Source organism: Rhineura floridana, chromosome 4 (genome assembly GCF_030035675.1).
Source record: "Rhineura floridana isolate rRhiFlo1 chromosome 4, rRhiFlo1.hap2, whole genome shotgun sequence".
Lineage (NCBI taxonomy): Eukaryota > Metazoa > Chordata > Lepidosauria > Squamata > Rhineuridae > Rhineura > Rhineura floridana.
The window spans coordinates 70,498,020-70,514,016 of NC_084483.1; the positions used below are offsets into that span (position 1 = coordinate 70,498,020).

A 15,997-nucleotide genomic window follows, 5' to 3' on the forward strand; every position below is an offset into this window, starting at 1 on the left:
CAGTAGTCCAGTCTAGAGGTTACCAGAGCGTGAACAACTGAGGCGAGATCGTCACTGTCCAGATAGGGGCGTAGTTGGGCTACTAAGCGAAGATGGTAAAACGCATTCCGTGCCACCGAGGCCACTTGAGCCTCAAGCGACAAGGAAGGGTCAAAAAGGACCCCCAAGCTGTGAACCTGTTCCTTCAAGGGGAGTGTAACCCCATCTAGAACAGGCTGAACATCCACCATCTGGGCAGGTAAAGAGCTCACCAACAGTGTCTCAGTCTTGTCTGGATTAAGTTTCAGTTTATTAGCTCTCATCCAGTCCATTATCGCGGTCAGGCAACGGTTCAGCACATCAACAGCCTCACCTGAAGAAGGTGAAAAGGAGAAGTAGAGTTGCGTGTCATCAGCGTACTGATGGCAACGCACTCCAAAACTCCTGATGATCGCACCCAGAGGCTGCATGTAGATGTTAAAGAGCATGTGGGACAAGACCGACCCCTGAGGGACTCCACAATGGAGAGTCCAGGGTGTCGAGCAATGTTCCCTAAGCACTACCTTCTGGCGACGATCCGCTAAGTAGGAGCAGAGCCACTGCCAAGCAGTGCCCCCAACTCCCAACTCCGCGAGCCTCCCCAGAAGGATACCATGGTCGATGGTATCAAACGCCGCTGAGAGATCAAGGAGAATCAACAGGGTCACACTCCCCCTGTCCCTCTCCCGACAAAGTTCATCATACAGGGCGACCAAGGCTGTTTCAGTGCCAAAACCAGGCCTAAAACCGGATTGAAACGGATCCAGATAATCGGTTTCATCCAAGAGCGCCTGGAGCTGGCCGGCGACCACCCTCTCCAAGACCTTGCCCAAAAAAGGGACATTCGCCACCGGTCTATAGTTGTTCAAAATATCTGGGTCCAAAGAAGGTTTCTTTAGAAGAGGTCTCACTACTGCCTCCTTGAGACTACCAGGGACTACTCCCTCTCTCAAGGAGGCGTTTATCACCTCTTTGGCCCAGCCGGTGGTTACAGCCCTGCTGGCCTTCACCAGCCAAGATGGGCAAGGATCAAGGGCAGACGTGGTCGCCCGCACCATTCCAAGCACCTTGTCCACTTCCTCGAGCTGCATTACCCATTCGGAAGCACCCTAATTTTAAAGCTTTTATCAGTCAGCATATAAGGGTGATGGTAAAAGACAATGGCACTGTAGATGACTCCCTGGGGGCATATTTTCAAAATCTGCAAGGAATGCTTTCCCAGATCCTTTAAAAAATATATGTAAGCAAAAATAAAGGATGGATGGTGCCTTCAAGTGAAATAAGAGCTTTTAAAATGCACCATCAAACATCCGTTAAGACTTTTTAAATTTTGTATCCCGTCCTTCCTCCAGGAAGCTCAGAACTAAGCTGTGCTGAATGTGCACGTATGTAAACGTATGTAAACATTCAGTGTGAAATGAATGCTTTGAGGGAGCCAAAATCCTACCCCAAACCCTTTCTCATCTTTTTCACTGTTCGATTTGGTTCTGCTTCTCTCGGAGCTGGCAACTCTACCCCCACCCACATTCACATCAGTCACACCATTGAGAAGCGGGAACCCCATGGTAATGCTTGCATTTATGATGTTAGGGACATTTCTGAGAGGAATCAAAATCCTTTATGGCATGGAAATAACCATTGATTTTTATATCCGTGTGGATTGCTCTTTGTCATTCATGGGAATAATATCTTTTAATCAGCCTTAAAATTAAAAGAACATTGAAAGAAGCATTGAGTTTCTTTTCACAGTTTTTGGCAGATTTTGACTGTCATAAAATCTGTGTAGCATGAATACTGTTGTTGAGCTCAGAACAAAATGCTACTAGCTGGAGAAAAAAATCAAGTGGTTTTCATTTGAAAGCCATCTTAAATACAAGTTGTACAATGGAGGCATATTCGTTTGATGAAGTAATCACATTCTTTCTTCCTATAGCTTCTCCCCTTCCCCGGCAAGACTTTGTTTACTACATAGATTAAATTCAGTTGTCAAAAACGGCCTCTTTGTTTAGATAAGGGTGATATCTAACTAAGTAGATAAAGGTTTAGATAAGGGTGATATCTAAGAACAGACCTACTGAAATAAATTACTTACAGCCATTAACTTAAATTAGTTTTCACTCAAGATATCTGTGGATTTTTACATTTAAATGTAAATTTACATTTATACCTCGTTTGAAATATTTGTATTGATTATGTTGATTGACCGGGTTTATATCCCACCTTTCCTTCAAGGAGCTCAAGGTGGTGTACATGATTCTTCCTCCCAAAGTTTATCTTCACAACAATCTTGTGAAGCAAGTAGAGAGCTTCATGGGTGAATAGGGATTTGAATCTGGGTTTTCCCAGTCCTTGTCCCAGCACTCTTAACAACCACACAATGGTGGTTCTTTTACAGTAGAAAGAACTTATTTTCAAATGTGTACCTTGAAACACAGTTCTGCAGTCTCTTGGATTGCGAATAGTCTCAACTTTCAAAACACTGCCATTTGTCCTGCTGTTATTTTCAGTGAGCTGTGAAAGTCAATAACCATCTTCTTTTTATATCCCATATAGTAAATACCCAATCGCCCAATTAACTTTCCATCTGCCAAATGTTACATAGCTTAAAAAAACTCTAAAAAATGTTGTGGAGTATTTAAAATGCTGACTTCATGTTCTACAGATGTTGATCGTTAACATATTATAAAAGACCTTATCATTAGTTGAAGAATGACATCCAGTGGCCTTGAATGGGATTATTATGAATTTCAGCCTGTGGAGACCAGCTCTGTAGAGTATGAAACCCCAAGAAGTAACTCTTTCCTTCTCCCTGCTAATCCTGCAAGCCCTTATTGGAATCCTGATGCCATCTCTGATTGGTCAATGAGTGTTCATACAGCACATACCTCAGAAATAGTCAAGGGGAAAGTGGCCCTGGTTAAAGAAGTCAAGGAAGAAAAAAATAAGAAAAAACAGAGGAGAAAGGCTAGAAAAGATCCTAGAAGATTGCAAAGAGAGAAGGAGGTTAGAACCATTAACTTCAACTTCTCTCTGACACAGTTGCATGTAGCATTTGGATTGGTCATCTGGCATGTCAGAATTACTTTAAAAGTGCATGGTTGCATGTCTGGCTTTATAATGATGCTTTGGCAAAAGGTTACCTACCTATGTACTTTTCACACAGAGTCCCACTACATGTTCTGTGATTACCCTATTTAAATAAAACACTTTCCAGGAATTCTTTGCACAATAACAATCTAAAATGGGTTGGGATCCTGTGGTCCTTCAGATGTTGAACGCCAGCTTCCTTCAGCTCAAGACAGCATGGCCAGTGGTCAGGGATGATGGGAGTTGTCGTCCAACAACCCCTGGAGGCCTACACATTTGCCATCCCTGTTCTAGAGGATGGTATTGCAGTTTGTGCACAAATATTTTGTTGATAGCTTTGGGTAGTTCACTGGTCATTATGTTGCTTTATGAAACTTTATAGAACCAGAGGTAGTAAGTCTGCTGTTATTCCCATTATTATTTGTCTTGGGATTGAAGACAAATGAGCCATGAACTCCTGATCTTACAAAACGTAGCTTACTTTTTCAACACTGTCTGGTTGGCCCCTTGCAACAACGCAAGCAACACAAAGGTCAGAGTGATTGTAGGGGTTATCTTGGGATAACTGCTCACATAGATAGATGGTTATTTAGTTTCAAGGATAGATGAAACTAAGTTCAGAAGAACCTCATTCTCACTGGCTTTATTCACACATCACTGAAAATCATAGTTAATGGTTTACCATGACCATACCTTTCTGGTCTGTTTGTCTCCTCTCTGTCAGCACATGGAGGAAACAAACTGTCCCTGGCTTAACCTTACAACCGAACCAGGGATTGTGGATTTGTTTCACTCTCAACAAATCAGAGTCTGTAGCCAAGGTTTACTGACTGTGGTTTGTTGGTGTGAAACAAACCATGATCCGTCATTCAAATATCACTCTAATCTAGAGACTGATTTATTTTCCCTGCATGTTAGCTGGGAGCAGATAAACAGCACAAAAAGGTGTATTCATTGCAAATTATTAACTGTCATTCACCATGCTGTGTCAACTGGGCCTATGCTAGGAACCAGGCCTCTGTTTTCCATGCTTATGACCACAAGGGCATGTATTTCAGCTACACACTGAACTGGTATGTTATCTGAATGGATTTAAAAGGCCAACAACTACACAGTTCTGGACTCAGAAAAATTACTGACCTGCTGCGAGTGACTTTGTACTCAACAAATAGTTTCTACATGAAAATAAGGGAGCATAGATGGATGTACTAATTGCTAACTAATAAAAGTACCATGCCTCATAGATAGCTCTTATTGTTCAGTTTTGGCTAACTGGTGCTTACAGCAATTGACTGTACAATTCCTTCTTCAGCTCTCCACCTCCATCCTCAACAGCACATGACACAGTCAGGCTAAGGGAGGAACAGAACCCTAATTCTTTCCTATAATCTTTTGAAAACACAGTTGCTCTCCTTTGCGTTGAGCAAAAATCCTACCCTACTCCCAGTAGTTCTTGTGTCCTATCATGCCCAGATATATACTGGTGCAACCAATTTATATACAACCAAACACATCACTGTGATACCCAAAACAAGCTGGCCTGGATAACTATTTTATAGAGTGTTCTGCCTTGATGTGGCTTGTATTTCAATTAATCTTTGTTGTTACGGCACTGGAAATGCAACTTCCTGCTTTGTGACTTGAGATTCCTTTTAATTGGAGAGAGATGTTACCAAGAGCAGATGTTGTCTTCCTCAAATGCCAGCATGTTTAATAAGTCTTTTAATGAACTTCATTAGTTTTTCTTGTTGCTGTCACTTTGATCTAATTAAAATAATTGTTACAACAAAAATCTACCAAACGGTTGAACAAGTGGGTCTTTTGTTATGAAATAATCATCAGTCTGATCCATTCTATCTGCAACAGCAGGCTCTTGCTTTGGGTTTGATCTGCAGGAAATCATTGTCACTCTTCAGTCCTGTATATCCCAGTGAAAAATGTGGTTTGATTTTACCATTTTTTATAATTTAATCTTTTTTTAAAAAATTCCTTTTCCCTACAACAAATTGGCAGAGGTTCTGCTACTAATGCAAGGTTGTGTGTGTAGATCATATTAACAAAATGAGTATCATCTTATTTCTGCATTAGACATATTAATATGGAATAATCAGATATAAACTGTAAATCCTGTTCTGGTGCTTAGGCCTATAATCTGTGAATCACCTTATAACCAAAAGCAAGAGAATTTCTCTGATCATTACTGAACATTTTTGGTGCCATCTCGGCTGTGGTATTGGAGGAGCCCTGGGTGATTTTAATGTCCATGCTGAGGATGCCTGTAGTGTTCCAGCTTGGGACTTCATGGCCTCAGTGATGATCATGGGGCTGTCTCAAGTTGACACAGACCTGACACATAGGTCTGGGCACAGCCTGGACTTGATTTTTGCTCCAGATGAAGGAAGGGGTGTTCTGCAGATGGGGGTGTGGATGTCACCCCATTGTCATGATTAGACCACTTCCTGGTGAAGTTTTGATTTACAGCTCTTATCCTCTCCTGCAGGGGTGGTGGACAGATTAAGATGGTCCACCCCCAGACACTAATAGAATCCACTAGATTCCTGAATGCCCTGGGGAAATCATAGAACCATAGAATTGTAGAGTTGGAAGGGGCTTATAAGGCCATTGTGTCCAACCCCCTGCTCAATGCAGGAATCCAAATCAAAGCATTCCCGACAGATGGCTGTCCAGCTGTCTCTTGAATGCCTCCAGTGTCGGAGAGCCCACTAACTCTCTAGGTAATTGGTTCCATTATCATATGGCTCTAACAGGAAGTTTTTTCTGACCTTCAGTCGAAATCGGGCTTCCTGCAACTTGAGCCCATTATTCCGTGTCCTGCACTCTGGGACGATCGAGAAGAGATCCTTGCCCTCCTCTGTGTGACAACCTTTCATGTACTTGAAGAGTGCTATCATATCTCCCCTAAGTCTTCTCTTCTCCAGGCTAAACATGCCCAGTTCTTTCAGTCTCTCCTCATAGGGCTTTGTTTCCAGTCCCCTGATCATCCTTGTTGCCCTCCTCTGAACCTGTTCCAGTTTGTCTGCATCCTTCTTGAAGTGCGGAGATCAGAACTGGATGCAGTACTCAAGATGAGGCCTAACAAGTGCTGAATAGAAGGGAATTAATACTTCACGTGATTTGGAAACTATACTTCTGTTAATGCAGCCTAATATAGCATTTGCCTTTTTTGCAGCCACGTCACACTTTTAGTTCATATTCAGCTTGTGATCAATGACCATTCCAAGAGCCTTCTCACGTGGTGTATTACTGAGTCAAGTATCCCCCATCTTATAACCGGGTGTTTGGTTCCCCCCCCCCCAAGTGTAGAACTTTGCATTTATCCCTGTTGAATTTCATTCTATTGTTTTCAGCCCAAGGCTCCAGCCTATCAAGGTCCCTTTAAATTTTGTTTCTGTCTTCCACGGTATTAGTTGTGCCCCCAATTTTTTATCATCTGCAAATTTGATAAGCATGCTCTGTACTTCCTCAACCAAGTTGTTAATAAAAATGTTGACGAACACTGGGCCCAGGACCAAGCCCTGTTCTACCCCACTCGTTACTTCTGCCCAGTTTGAGAAGGAACCATTGATAAGCACTCTTTGAGTACGATTCTGGAGCCAACTGTGGATCCACCTGATAGTTGTTCCATCCAGCCCACAATTAGCTAGCTTGCTAATCAGAATATCATGGGGCACTTTGTCAAAAGCTTTGCTAAAGTTCAGATATGTCCACAGAATTCCCACAATCTACAAGGGAGGTTACCTGATCAGAAAAATGAGAGAAGATTAGTTTGGCAGGATTTGTTCTTCATAAGTCCATGTTGGCTCCTAGTAATCACTGCATAGTTTTCAAGGTGTTTACAGATTGACTGCTTTATAACCTGCTCCAGAGATTTTCCAGGGATTGATGTTAGGCTGACTGGTCTGTAGTTCCCCAGTTCCTCCTTTTTGCCCTTTTTGAAGATAGGGACAACATTAGCTCTCCTCCAGTCATTCGGCACTTCACCAGTCCTCCATGATTTTGCAAAGATAATAGACAACGGTTCTGAGAGTTCTTCAGCCAGTTCCTTCAATACTCTAGGATGCAGTTTATTGGGCCCTGCCGATTTGAACTTGTTCAAAGTGATTAGGTATTCCTTGACCATTTGTCTATCAATCTCAAGCTCTAATCCTGCCCCTTCTACTTTATGTTTCCCGGGAGGGTCACAGATCCTTTTTTGGGAGAAGACTGAGCCAAAGTAGGAATTGAGGACTTCTGCCTTTTCTTTGTCATCTGTTATCATTTTGCCATTCTCATTAGCTGTGCCACCATTTCTTTTCTCTGTCTTTTACTATGGACATACCTGAAGAAAGCTTTTTTGTTGCTTTTAGCATCCCTCACTAACCTCAGCTCATTCTCAGCTTTAGCCTTCCTGACGCCATCCCGGCAATTCCTTGATACCTGCCTGTACTCTTCCTTTGTGGCCTGGCCTTCTTTCCACTTCCTGTATGTGTCCTTTTTTGTGTTCAGGTCCTCTCTAAGCTTTTTATGAAGCCACATTGACTTCTTTTGCTGTTGTCCCTCTTTTTTCCTTGTTGGAATTGCTTGCCATTGCGCTTTTAGAATTTCCTTTTTTAGAAACTCCCACCCATCTTGGACTCCTTTTCTCATTAGGGTCACTTGCCATGGAACTGTACTTACAATTGTTCTGAGTTTATTAGAATAAACTTTTTTGAGGTCCAGGGTGCATATATGGCTACTCTCAGCTTTTGCTTCTGTTAAAATCAAGAATTCAAGTATGGTGTGGTCATGAGTTCCCGTAACTGCCACTTCATCCACCAAGTCATCTCTATTGGTTAGAATCAAGTTCAGGATAGCTGATCCTCTGGTTGCTTCCTCCACTTTCTATAGGAGAAAGTTATCTCCAACACAAGTCAGAAATTTCTTGGAGGGGCTGTGTTTGGCATAATCTGTCTCCCAACGGATATTGGGATAATTGAAGTCCCCCATTACTACTACATCATGCCTCCTCAAAACATTGGCAATTTGCTTTTCAAAAGTTACATTCTCATCTTCTCCTTGATTGGGTGGTCGGTAGTGTCCAGTTCAGAGCGAGAACCACCAGTCGGAGATGAGGGTGCAATCAATTCTTGTTTTATTAAAGTAATGGATACATCAAAGGCTGTGCGCCTCATAGAAACCCCTATGCTAACTCACTACAATCCCTAACTGCACTCTAGACATGCTTTGCAACTTGTGAGGAAAGTTGACTCAGTGCCCACTTCCGGGCGCGGTAGCCTCAAATAGGAGAGGTTTTGGGGCGTAACCTCTCACTCAGTCGCACACACGCCCCCTTCTGCCCTGTCCACTTCTCCCAACATCGTGAGGGTGGGGGAGGGGGCGAGCCTCGTGAGGGCTTATCGGAAACCACAGGTTCCTGATCAGCAGGCGGGACAGCGGAGGACGGGGAAGTATCGGGCGTTTCTAAGATACTGCTTGGTGAAGGAGGAGTGTCTGCTCTCTCAGGAGCATCCCCCAATTGTCCCATGGGAGTGCTGGGGGGCTGAGCGCTGTCCCATTGAGGGGCAGGACCAGCCATGGGAACTGGCGGGGCGGGCAACTCGCTCTGTTCCCCAAGGTCGGGGTTAGACTCAACAACAGCTGGATCGTCCATGCTCCCTAACGGCTGAGGCTTCTGAAACTCATGCCTTCCCCCTCCTTCCTCGGGAAGGAGGCTGGGTCCGTCACCCCTGGGCTCAACAGGTAGTAGACTCCAAGCACCACATTCCTTTTATTACTTTCTCCATTAATTTTAATCCAGATACTCTTGGTGGAGCTACCAAACTCATCTTCCTATATTTCTGTGCAGGGATATATATTTTTAACATATAGTGCGACTCCACCTCCCTTTTTATTCCTTCTGTTCTTTTTGAACAAGTTATATCCTTCAATTGCTGTATTCCAGTCATGGGAGTCATCCCACCAAGTTTCAGTTATACCTATCAAGTCGTAATTACCCTCCTGTTTTAAGAGTTCAAGTTCGTCCTGCTTGTTTCCCATGCTCTGCGCATTAGTATACAGACATCGAAGACCATGTGATTTATGGCTTGTCTTCCTTACTACATTTTTCGGAGGACTGTTACTGGGCCCTGTTAGATCCGATCTCTCTGTTCCTGTTCCTGTGCACAAGCCTTCATCAGTCGTTGCCACCAAGTTTACGTCTCCCTCCCCCTTAGGATTCAGTTTAAAGCCCTCCTGATGAACTTCTCCATGCTGTGGCCAAACACATTCTTCCCAGTCCTTGTGAGATGTAACCCATCACTTGCCAGCAGTCCATCTTCCAGGAAGCATAGCCCGTGGTCCCAGAATCCAAATCTCTAACGTCGGCACCACCTTCACAGCCATTCATTCACACGGAGTATTTCCCTTTCCCTTTCTACTCCTAAGTACTGGAAGGATGGATGAAAAACCTGAGTCCCAAAGTCCTGGAGTTTCCTACCCAGAGCTTCAAAGTCTGATGTGATTTCTTCATATTCTTCAGTTTGGCAGTATCATTTGTTACCACATGGATGAGAAGAAAGGGATACCTGTTGGTGGGCTTGATGAGTGATGGCAACCCTTCCGTCACATCTCTAATCCGTCCTGGTAGACAGCATACCTGGCGAGTCCACGGATCTTCTCTGCATACTTGGGTTTCAATCCCACGCAGTAGGGAGTCTCCCACTACTAGTACTCTTCTCTTCTTCTTGTTGTGGGGTGTGGTTTCATTGCCCCTGCTTGATTGAGCTTCAGCCTCTTGCTTGTTGTTGCATGGGGTCTCCTGTAATTTTTCCACCACAGGCTGTCCTCCAGTCTCATCCTTGAGTGGTTGAAAGCGGTTCCATAGTTCCACTGGTGAAAGGTGTCTTCTAGTTCTTTTGCTCCTATCACCCTTTCCCACCGATTTTGCTCCACTTCGTTGTTCCTCTCCAAAGCAGTCTCCTCTTCTGCTACCACATGCTGTTGTTCTTCTACCTCGTCTTTTCTTTGCTGCTGTTGTCCCAGCATTCTGTCTAAGAATTCCTCATCTTCTCTTATAGTCCTCAGTGTGGCTACCTGCCATTCCAGGCCTCTCACTTTTTCTTCCAACAGTGCCATGAGCTTCCACTCGTTGCATGTGTACGGCATGTTGTTCTCAGGCAAGAAAACAAACATGGCACATACCTTGCAGGTCACAACCGCTGGAGTATCCTTCCTGTTCATATTCTCTTCTATCTTTTGTTTCTTTCTAACTACTTGTTTTGGAGTGGCCTGTGCTTTGTCCTGTCCTACTTCAGGGTAAACTTGAGAGTCTCACTGGTATGCGGTGCACTGTACAAGGATAATTAGTAATTTTTAAAAATATATTTTTTAGGGACATCCTCTTGACCTAACCTGTCGAACTCCTTTTGTCAAACTCCTGTTTGCTCTCCCTGTTTGCTCGCTCTGTTTGCTCGCTCTCTGAAAGCTGGCTTGCTTTTATCTCCTCTCCTGTGGACCAGCTGAGATAGCTCTCTCTGCTCTATTGGAGTTGCCAATAGATAGATAGAGCAGGTGACCCTGTTGAAGCCCTTGTCATGCTGTAGAAGAACGAGGCATGCTGGGCTCTAACATGGTTGCCACTGTGCACCCTCTCCAGCATAGTGGAGCCGAGTTTGCACCTTGATACACCACTGAACTAAGAGTAATGAAACAGGCTGGACAATGGCTAGAGCGCAAGTGGTAAAAGACGTGCTGTGAGGCTGATCAGGCATTGTAACCGTATCTGCTGTGTGGTGGTGTGGGCGGCGAAGAAGGTCCACTTCTCTGCCACCATTGCATCCTCAAGTAGCCATCCAGCAGAGCTTTTCCGTATTGTCAGGGGTCTGTTGACATCAGCTGCAGGAAGTGGAGTTTTAGACTCTTTGGAGGTCCACTGTGAATTGTTTGCAAGACACTTTGAGGGTAAAGTTGCTTGCCTCCATAGCAATCTTAATGCCCATCCACATCTACTGCAGTCCCCAGTGAGGTGTCCAGTGCAATATCTGCTGCAACTTCTTGGGATCAGTTTCAGTTGATGCGGCCTGATGATGTGGACAAGAGGCTTGTAACGATGCGGCCAGCAACATGTTTTCTTGACCCTGCCTTCTTGACTTATTAAAGCTTGCCATGGGTTTGACCAAGTGGATCCAGGGTGTGGTCAGCATGTCATTGCGGGATGGAGTGGTTCCAGCCACCCTTAAATAGGAGGTGGTAATCTGACCGCTCCTGAAAAAGTCCATCCTGGACCCATTGGTTTGTGACAACTACCACCTGACTGCAAATACCCCTTTTTTAGGGAAGATGATTGACAGGGTTGTCACAGCATTGCAAGTACTCTTGGATGAAACAGATTATCTTGATCCATTTCAATCTGGGTTCAGGCCTGGTTATGGGACTGAATTGGACTTGGTCACCCTGATGGATGACCTTTATCAGAAGGCAGGGGGAGTGCAACCCTGTTATTCTTACTTAATCTCTCAGCGGCTTTTGATACCATTGACCATGGTATCCTTCTGGGCCAACTTAGTGAGATGAGTATCGGAGGCACTGTTTTACAGTGGTTCCAATCCTATCTCCAGGGTTGTTTTCAGAGAATAGCATTGAGTGATTGTCTTTTGGCCCCCTGGCAGTTGTGCTGTGGTAGGGTACCATCTTGTCCCCCATGCTGTCTAACATCTACATGAAGCCCTGCTGCCCATTAGCTACCAGGCTAAGTTCAAGGTTCTGGTTTTGGTGTATAAAACCCTATGCAGCTTGGGACCTGGATACCTGAAAGATCATCTTACCCTGTATATACCCAGTCGATCACTACACTCTGCAGGTGAGGGCCTCCTGCAGATACCATCTTATCAGGAGGTCTGTTCCACACAACATATGAAGTGGACCTTTAGCATTGTGGCGCCTACTCTTTGCAATTCTGTCCCCTTAAATATTAGACAGGCGCCATCTCTGTTATCTTTTTGGCACCTACTGAAGTCTTTCCTTTTTCAACAAACTTTTTAAGTAGATACTTTATCCCAGTCTGCATCTGTGTTGGAAGTGCTTTTTAAGATGTTCGTAAAAAATTTTTTTTTAATTGTTTTCTTTTAATATATTTTAAAATTTATTTTTATGATGGTTTTTTTTAGTGTTTTTAGTGTTTTTGTTTGCCGCCCTGGGCTGCTACTGGGAGGAAGGGCAGGAAATAAATAAAGGAAAGAAGGAAGGTAAGGCAACCAAAGGTAGAAAGTTAAACTCAAGGGAGAATCTAAAAGCACAAACTCAGTGAATAAAAATAAAGTGTAAGATATAAAATGTTATAGACAAGGGTAAGAAACCTGAATACAGCCATATTATTTATTCAAAATAAATACATTTGTATGGATTGATTCCATAAAGGAAGCCACAGACCTGAATTTACAAGATCTGAACAGGGTGGTTCACGACAGATGCTCTTGGAGGTTGCTGATTCATAGGGTCATAACAGCATCATATATAGCCATGTTTGGGGAAAAATAAAAGAATTAAAATGGCCCCAAATGGCAACTAGAATGCAAAATATATGTGGGAAGTCTCCTTTTTTAGGCTGCGTTCAAGGCTATTTATGGATGTGCCCCTCTTACCACTCCATCAGTGCTTATTGTAGCACCAGTCAACCTATCTTTTTGAAATACTTATTTTTAACCTCTTCTATCACTGGAGGCTCAGGGCAAGAAACGTTTAAAACACTAAGAAAATACCATCCAAAATGGGACACATCAAACAATTCAGTGAACCTTGAAATGTTTGTACAAATGAAATGGTCTCCTGCTGCTTTCTGAAGAAATCTGTGCTCTTTTCCCAGTAGCTTTGCAATGGGTTGAATTGCAAGCTATCACATGACCACTTTGCTGCAGGCCAAGCACTGTCTAGAGCCACTCAGCTAGCTTTAGGTATAGTGGGTGGGGTCTGAACATGCATTAGCCCCGTTTGTATATCACTGTGGCCATATTTAATGATTTTCCATGAAACACCTTTCTGGGATATATGCCTCCTTCCTGCTCATGCTGGGATGAAAGAACCAAAATCCCTGGTTTAGTTTAAGGCTTATCCAAGAGTTGTGGTTAATTTTGCTCTAACACACCACAGTCAGTAAGCAAGCCAAGAACAAACCTTGGTGACAGATCATATGGCTTTTAGGGAATAAACCCATGATCTGTAGTTCTGATGTAATGCTAAGTTAAGGGTCATGGTTTGTTTCTTCTGCTTGCTAGCAGGGAGGAGGAAAACAGACCAGAAACATGCGGTCGTAGTGAACCATTCGCTGAGGATTCAGTGAGTGATGGGCCTTGAAGCTTTTGAGAGTTTTCAAAATCTATCTTGTAGAAGTCTCTCTTTTTTTGTCAGATAAATGAATGTTACTTTTAAAAAAACTGTAAATATTTGGTTGACCAGTCAGATTATTGGACCTACGCCTTCTTACCTGCGTTGTTGATTGGACTATCTAGCTACTAACAGATGCTGTAAACTTCATTCAAATTAGCCATCACTTTGCTGTACAGGGATCTTGGCTGATTTTGTTACATCTTGAAAGAACTGGATAATTGATGAACACAGAGAGCTGCTTGAGTGGTACTGGGTCACTGTGTCTGCTGGTATATATGAATGGGGAGCTATGTGAAAGTTTGTTAGGGAGGGCATATGGGATTAGTGAACAGTGTGTGTTGGGGGCCTGACTCTTTCAAAATTGTAAGCTTCTATCAGTAATTAAGGGTTGCTTCAGATAATGCTGCTCCTACAAAGAAACAATGGGGGGAGGTGATACCTCTGTGTAGATCACCACATACAACACTGGCACATTGGTATTCATGCTGCAAAACACATATTTGTGATTTTCACATGTGACAACAACCTTCATTTAAGTGTCATTTTATTTTCTAAATGGAAGTACTTTCCATGTAGGAAAAGTATAAAATGTGAAATGGCTCTAATTGCTTAGGTTGTCTCTTAACAGCTACACCAATGTAATGTCCCCATGATCATTATTTAGAATTTGTAAAGGAGGGTGTTAATTGGACTTACACCCATAGAATGAATGTGTTTCAGTAGCACTGTGTATGTTGCTGCTTATGGGAGTGGGGTGTATTGATGTGCATAATTGTTGTGTATGTGCATTGATGCAGATTTATAAAAAATGTGTGTTAGTAAATAATTGGTTCTCTTTGCAGGGTGATCAGACAGCTTTGCATCGAGCTACTGTTGTAGGAAACACAGATGTAATAGCAGCTCTTATCCATGAAGGTTGTGCTTTGGACAGACAAGATAAGGTTATTACCAGTTTTATACTTTTTCTCTTTGCCACATTAGGCAAAGTTTTTGGAGGAAGCTCTCTCCAACTTATTTGTGCCATCTCTTGTGAAGGAAAGAAATATAATGCAAAAGAACACACACAGCTACCAGCCCTTGAAAATATATATTGGTAAAACTTGGTTATGACTGAAATTTAATTAACCCCCCACAAAGTATAAAATAACACAATACATGACATGAGGTGTTATGTGCATTGTACTGTAAATAAAATACTTAAGAAACATGAGTAGCTAGTAGGAAGTTTACCAAAGTTTTACATTTTGTTGTATTCAAGTGGCAGTAGGCTTTTACTTTCACATACTGTAAATGTCCAACCAGATTATTTTATTTCATGATTTGGGCTGCTCTGAGCTGATTAACATGTTGCTTGGTGGAGACCCATCCAGGGCTGGTGCAGATGTAACTGCAAATGATTAACTTTGCTCCTAGACCCCTCCCTTGTTTACAGTTTTTTCTACTCAGCTTAACCATGGTTAAGGGCTGCATTAGTACTGATGTTTATCATAGTAAATGCTAACTAGGGCTTGTTCCTAATTATGATTTCTAATCTACTTCATATCCTGATTAGGAGTAAACCCTGTTTAGCCTTAAGTAAAGTAAATATGCGTAAACTTATCTAAAGTAGAGGGCAGGAGGGATTCATTTGAGAAGAATTGTGGCAGGGGAGCAGTGAGTATGAGATCTCCATAGCTTGCGTATACTGTAATTCTTTACCATTTAACATAGCAAGGTTTGGAAGTTTTTTATAGTGTCCAAAAAGAAGTAGTACCTCTGGATGTATACAGTATTTTCTCTATATGAATATAGTACTCAAACTGCTGTTTTTTGTTTGCCTTCAGGATGGGAACACAGCTCTCCATGAAGCTGCTTGGCATGGATTCAGTCAGTCCACCAAACTGCTTGTTAAAGCAGGAGCTAATGTTCTTGCCAGAAACAAGGTGAGATGCATGCACAAAGGAGCATTGAAGAAAGGCAACAAATAAATACTTTTAAAATGGCAGTTTCTCTTCATCACTAGTTTTCAGTAGTGACATTTCTGGACAAGTGGCAGTGCATTTCTTGGCAACGCTCTTCATTTAATTTAAAATGGACTGTGCCTCAATTATTCCTTCATGAGGAAATTTCTGTGTGGGAAATCTTGTATTTTGACAGCTGGCACAAAAAAGAGCTCTGTTGCACTGAAAGTTGCATAAATTATGGCTGAAGAACTCTAGAAGGCCTTCTAGCATCCTAATTGGTATGGAAGGGTTTTGTTCTAGTGGGTAGGTGAAATGAATTGAACTAACAAGAAAATGACAATAAAAATCCAGTTTATCAGAAACAAGAAAGCCAAACACAAACTGCAAAATTGAGGGGAAAACAAACTATGAAGTTAAGAAGGGGCAGGACAGGGTTTTTTTAGTTGTTAAAATGATGCCTTTGCCAATAAATGATGACAGTAATACCCTACAAAACGAAACTTAACCTCGCCCAATTTTTTTCCAGACATATATGCTGATTGAAACAAAGTGTCAAACTAAAATGCAAATGTAGGAAAAAAAATTGTGGC

The 15,997-nt window shown here is 42.6% G+C and overlaps 1 protein-coding gene across 4 annotated transcripts in view; it reads left to right on the forward strand.

Moving 5' to 3' along the window:
• The window catches only part of ANKRD6 (ankyrin repeat domain 6), a 128,939-nt gene that overhangs the window by 97,212 nt on the left and 15,730 nt on the right, over positions 1–15,997 (forward strand). For all 4 annotated transcript variants that reach the window (XM_061623322.1, XM_061623321.1, XM_061623324.1 and 1 more), the window contains 2 exons: positions 14,307–14,405; positions 15,288–15,386. In XM_061623322.1, the coding sequence (XP_061479306.1) occupies positions 14,307–14,405; positions 15,288–15,386 (198 nt within the window). The remainder of the gene's footprint in view (positions 1–14,306; positions 14,406–15,287; positions 15,387–15,997) is intronic.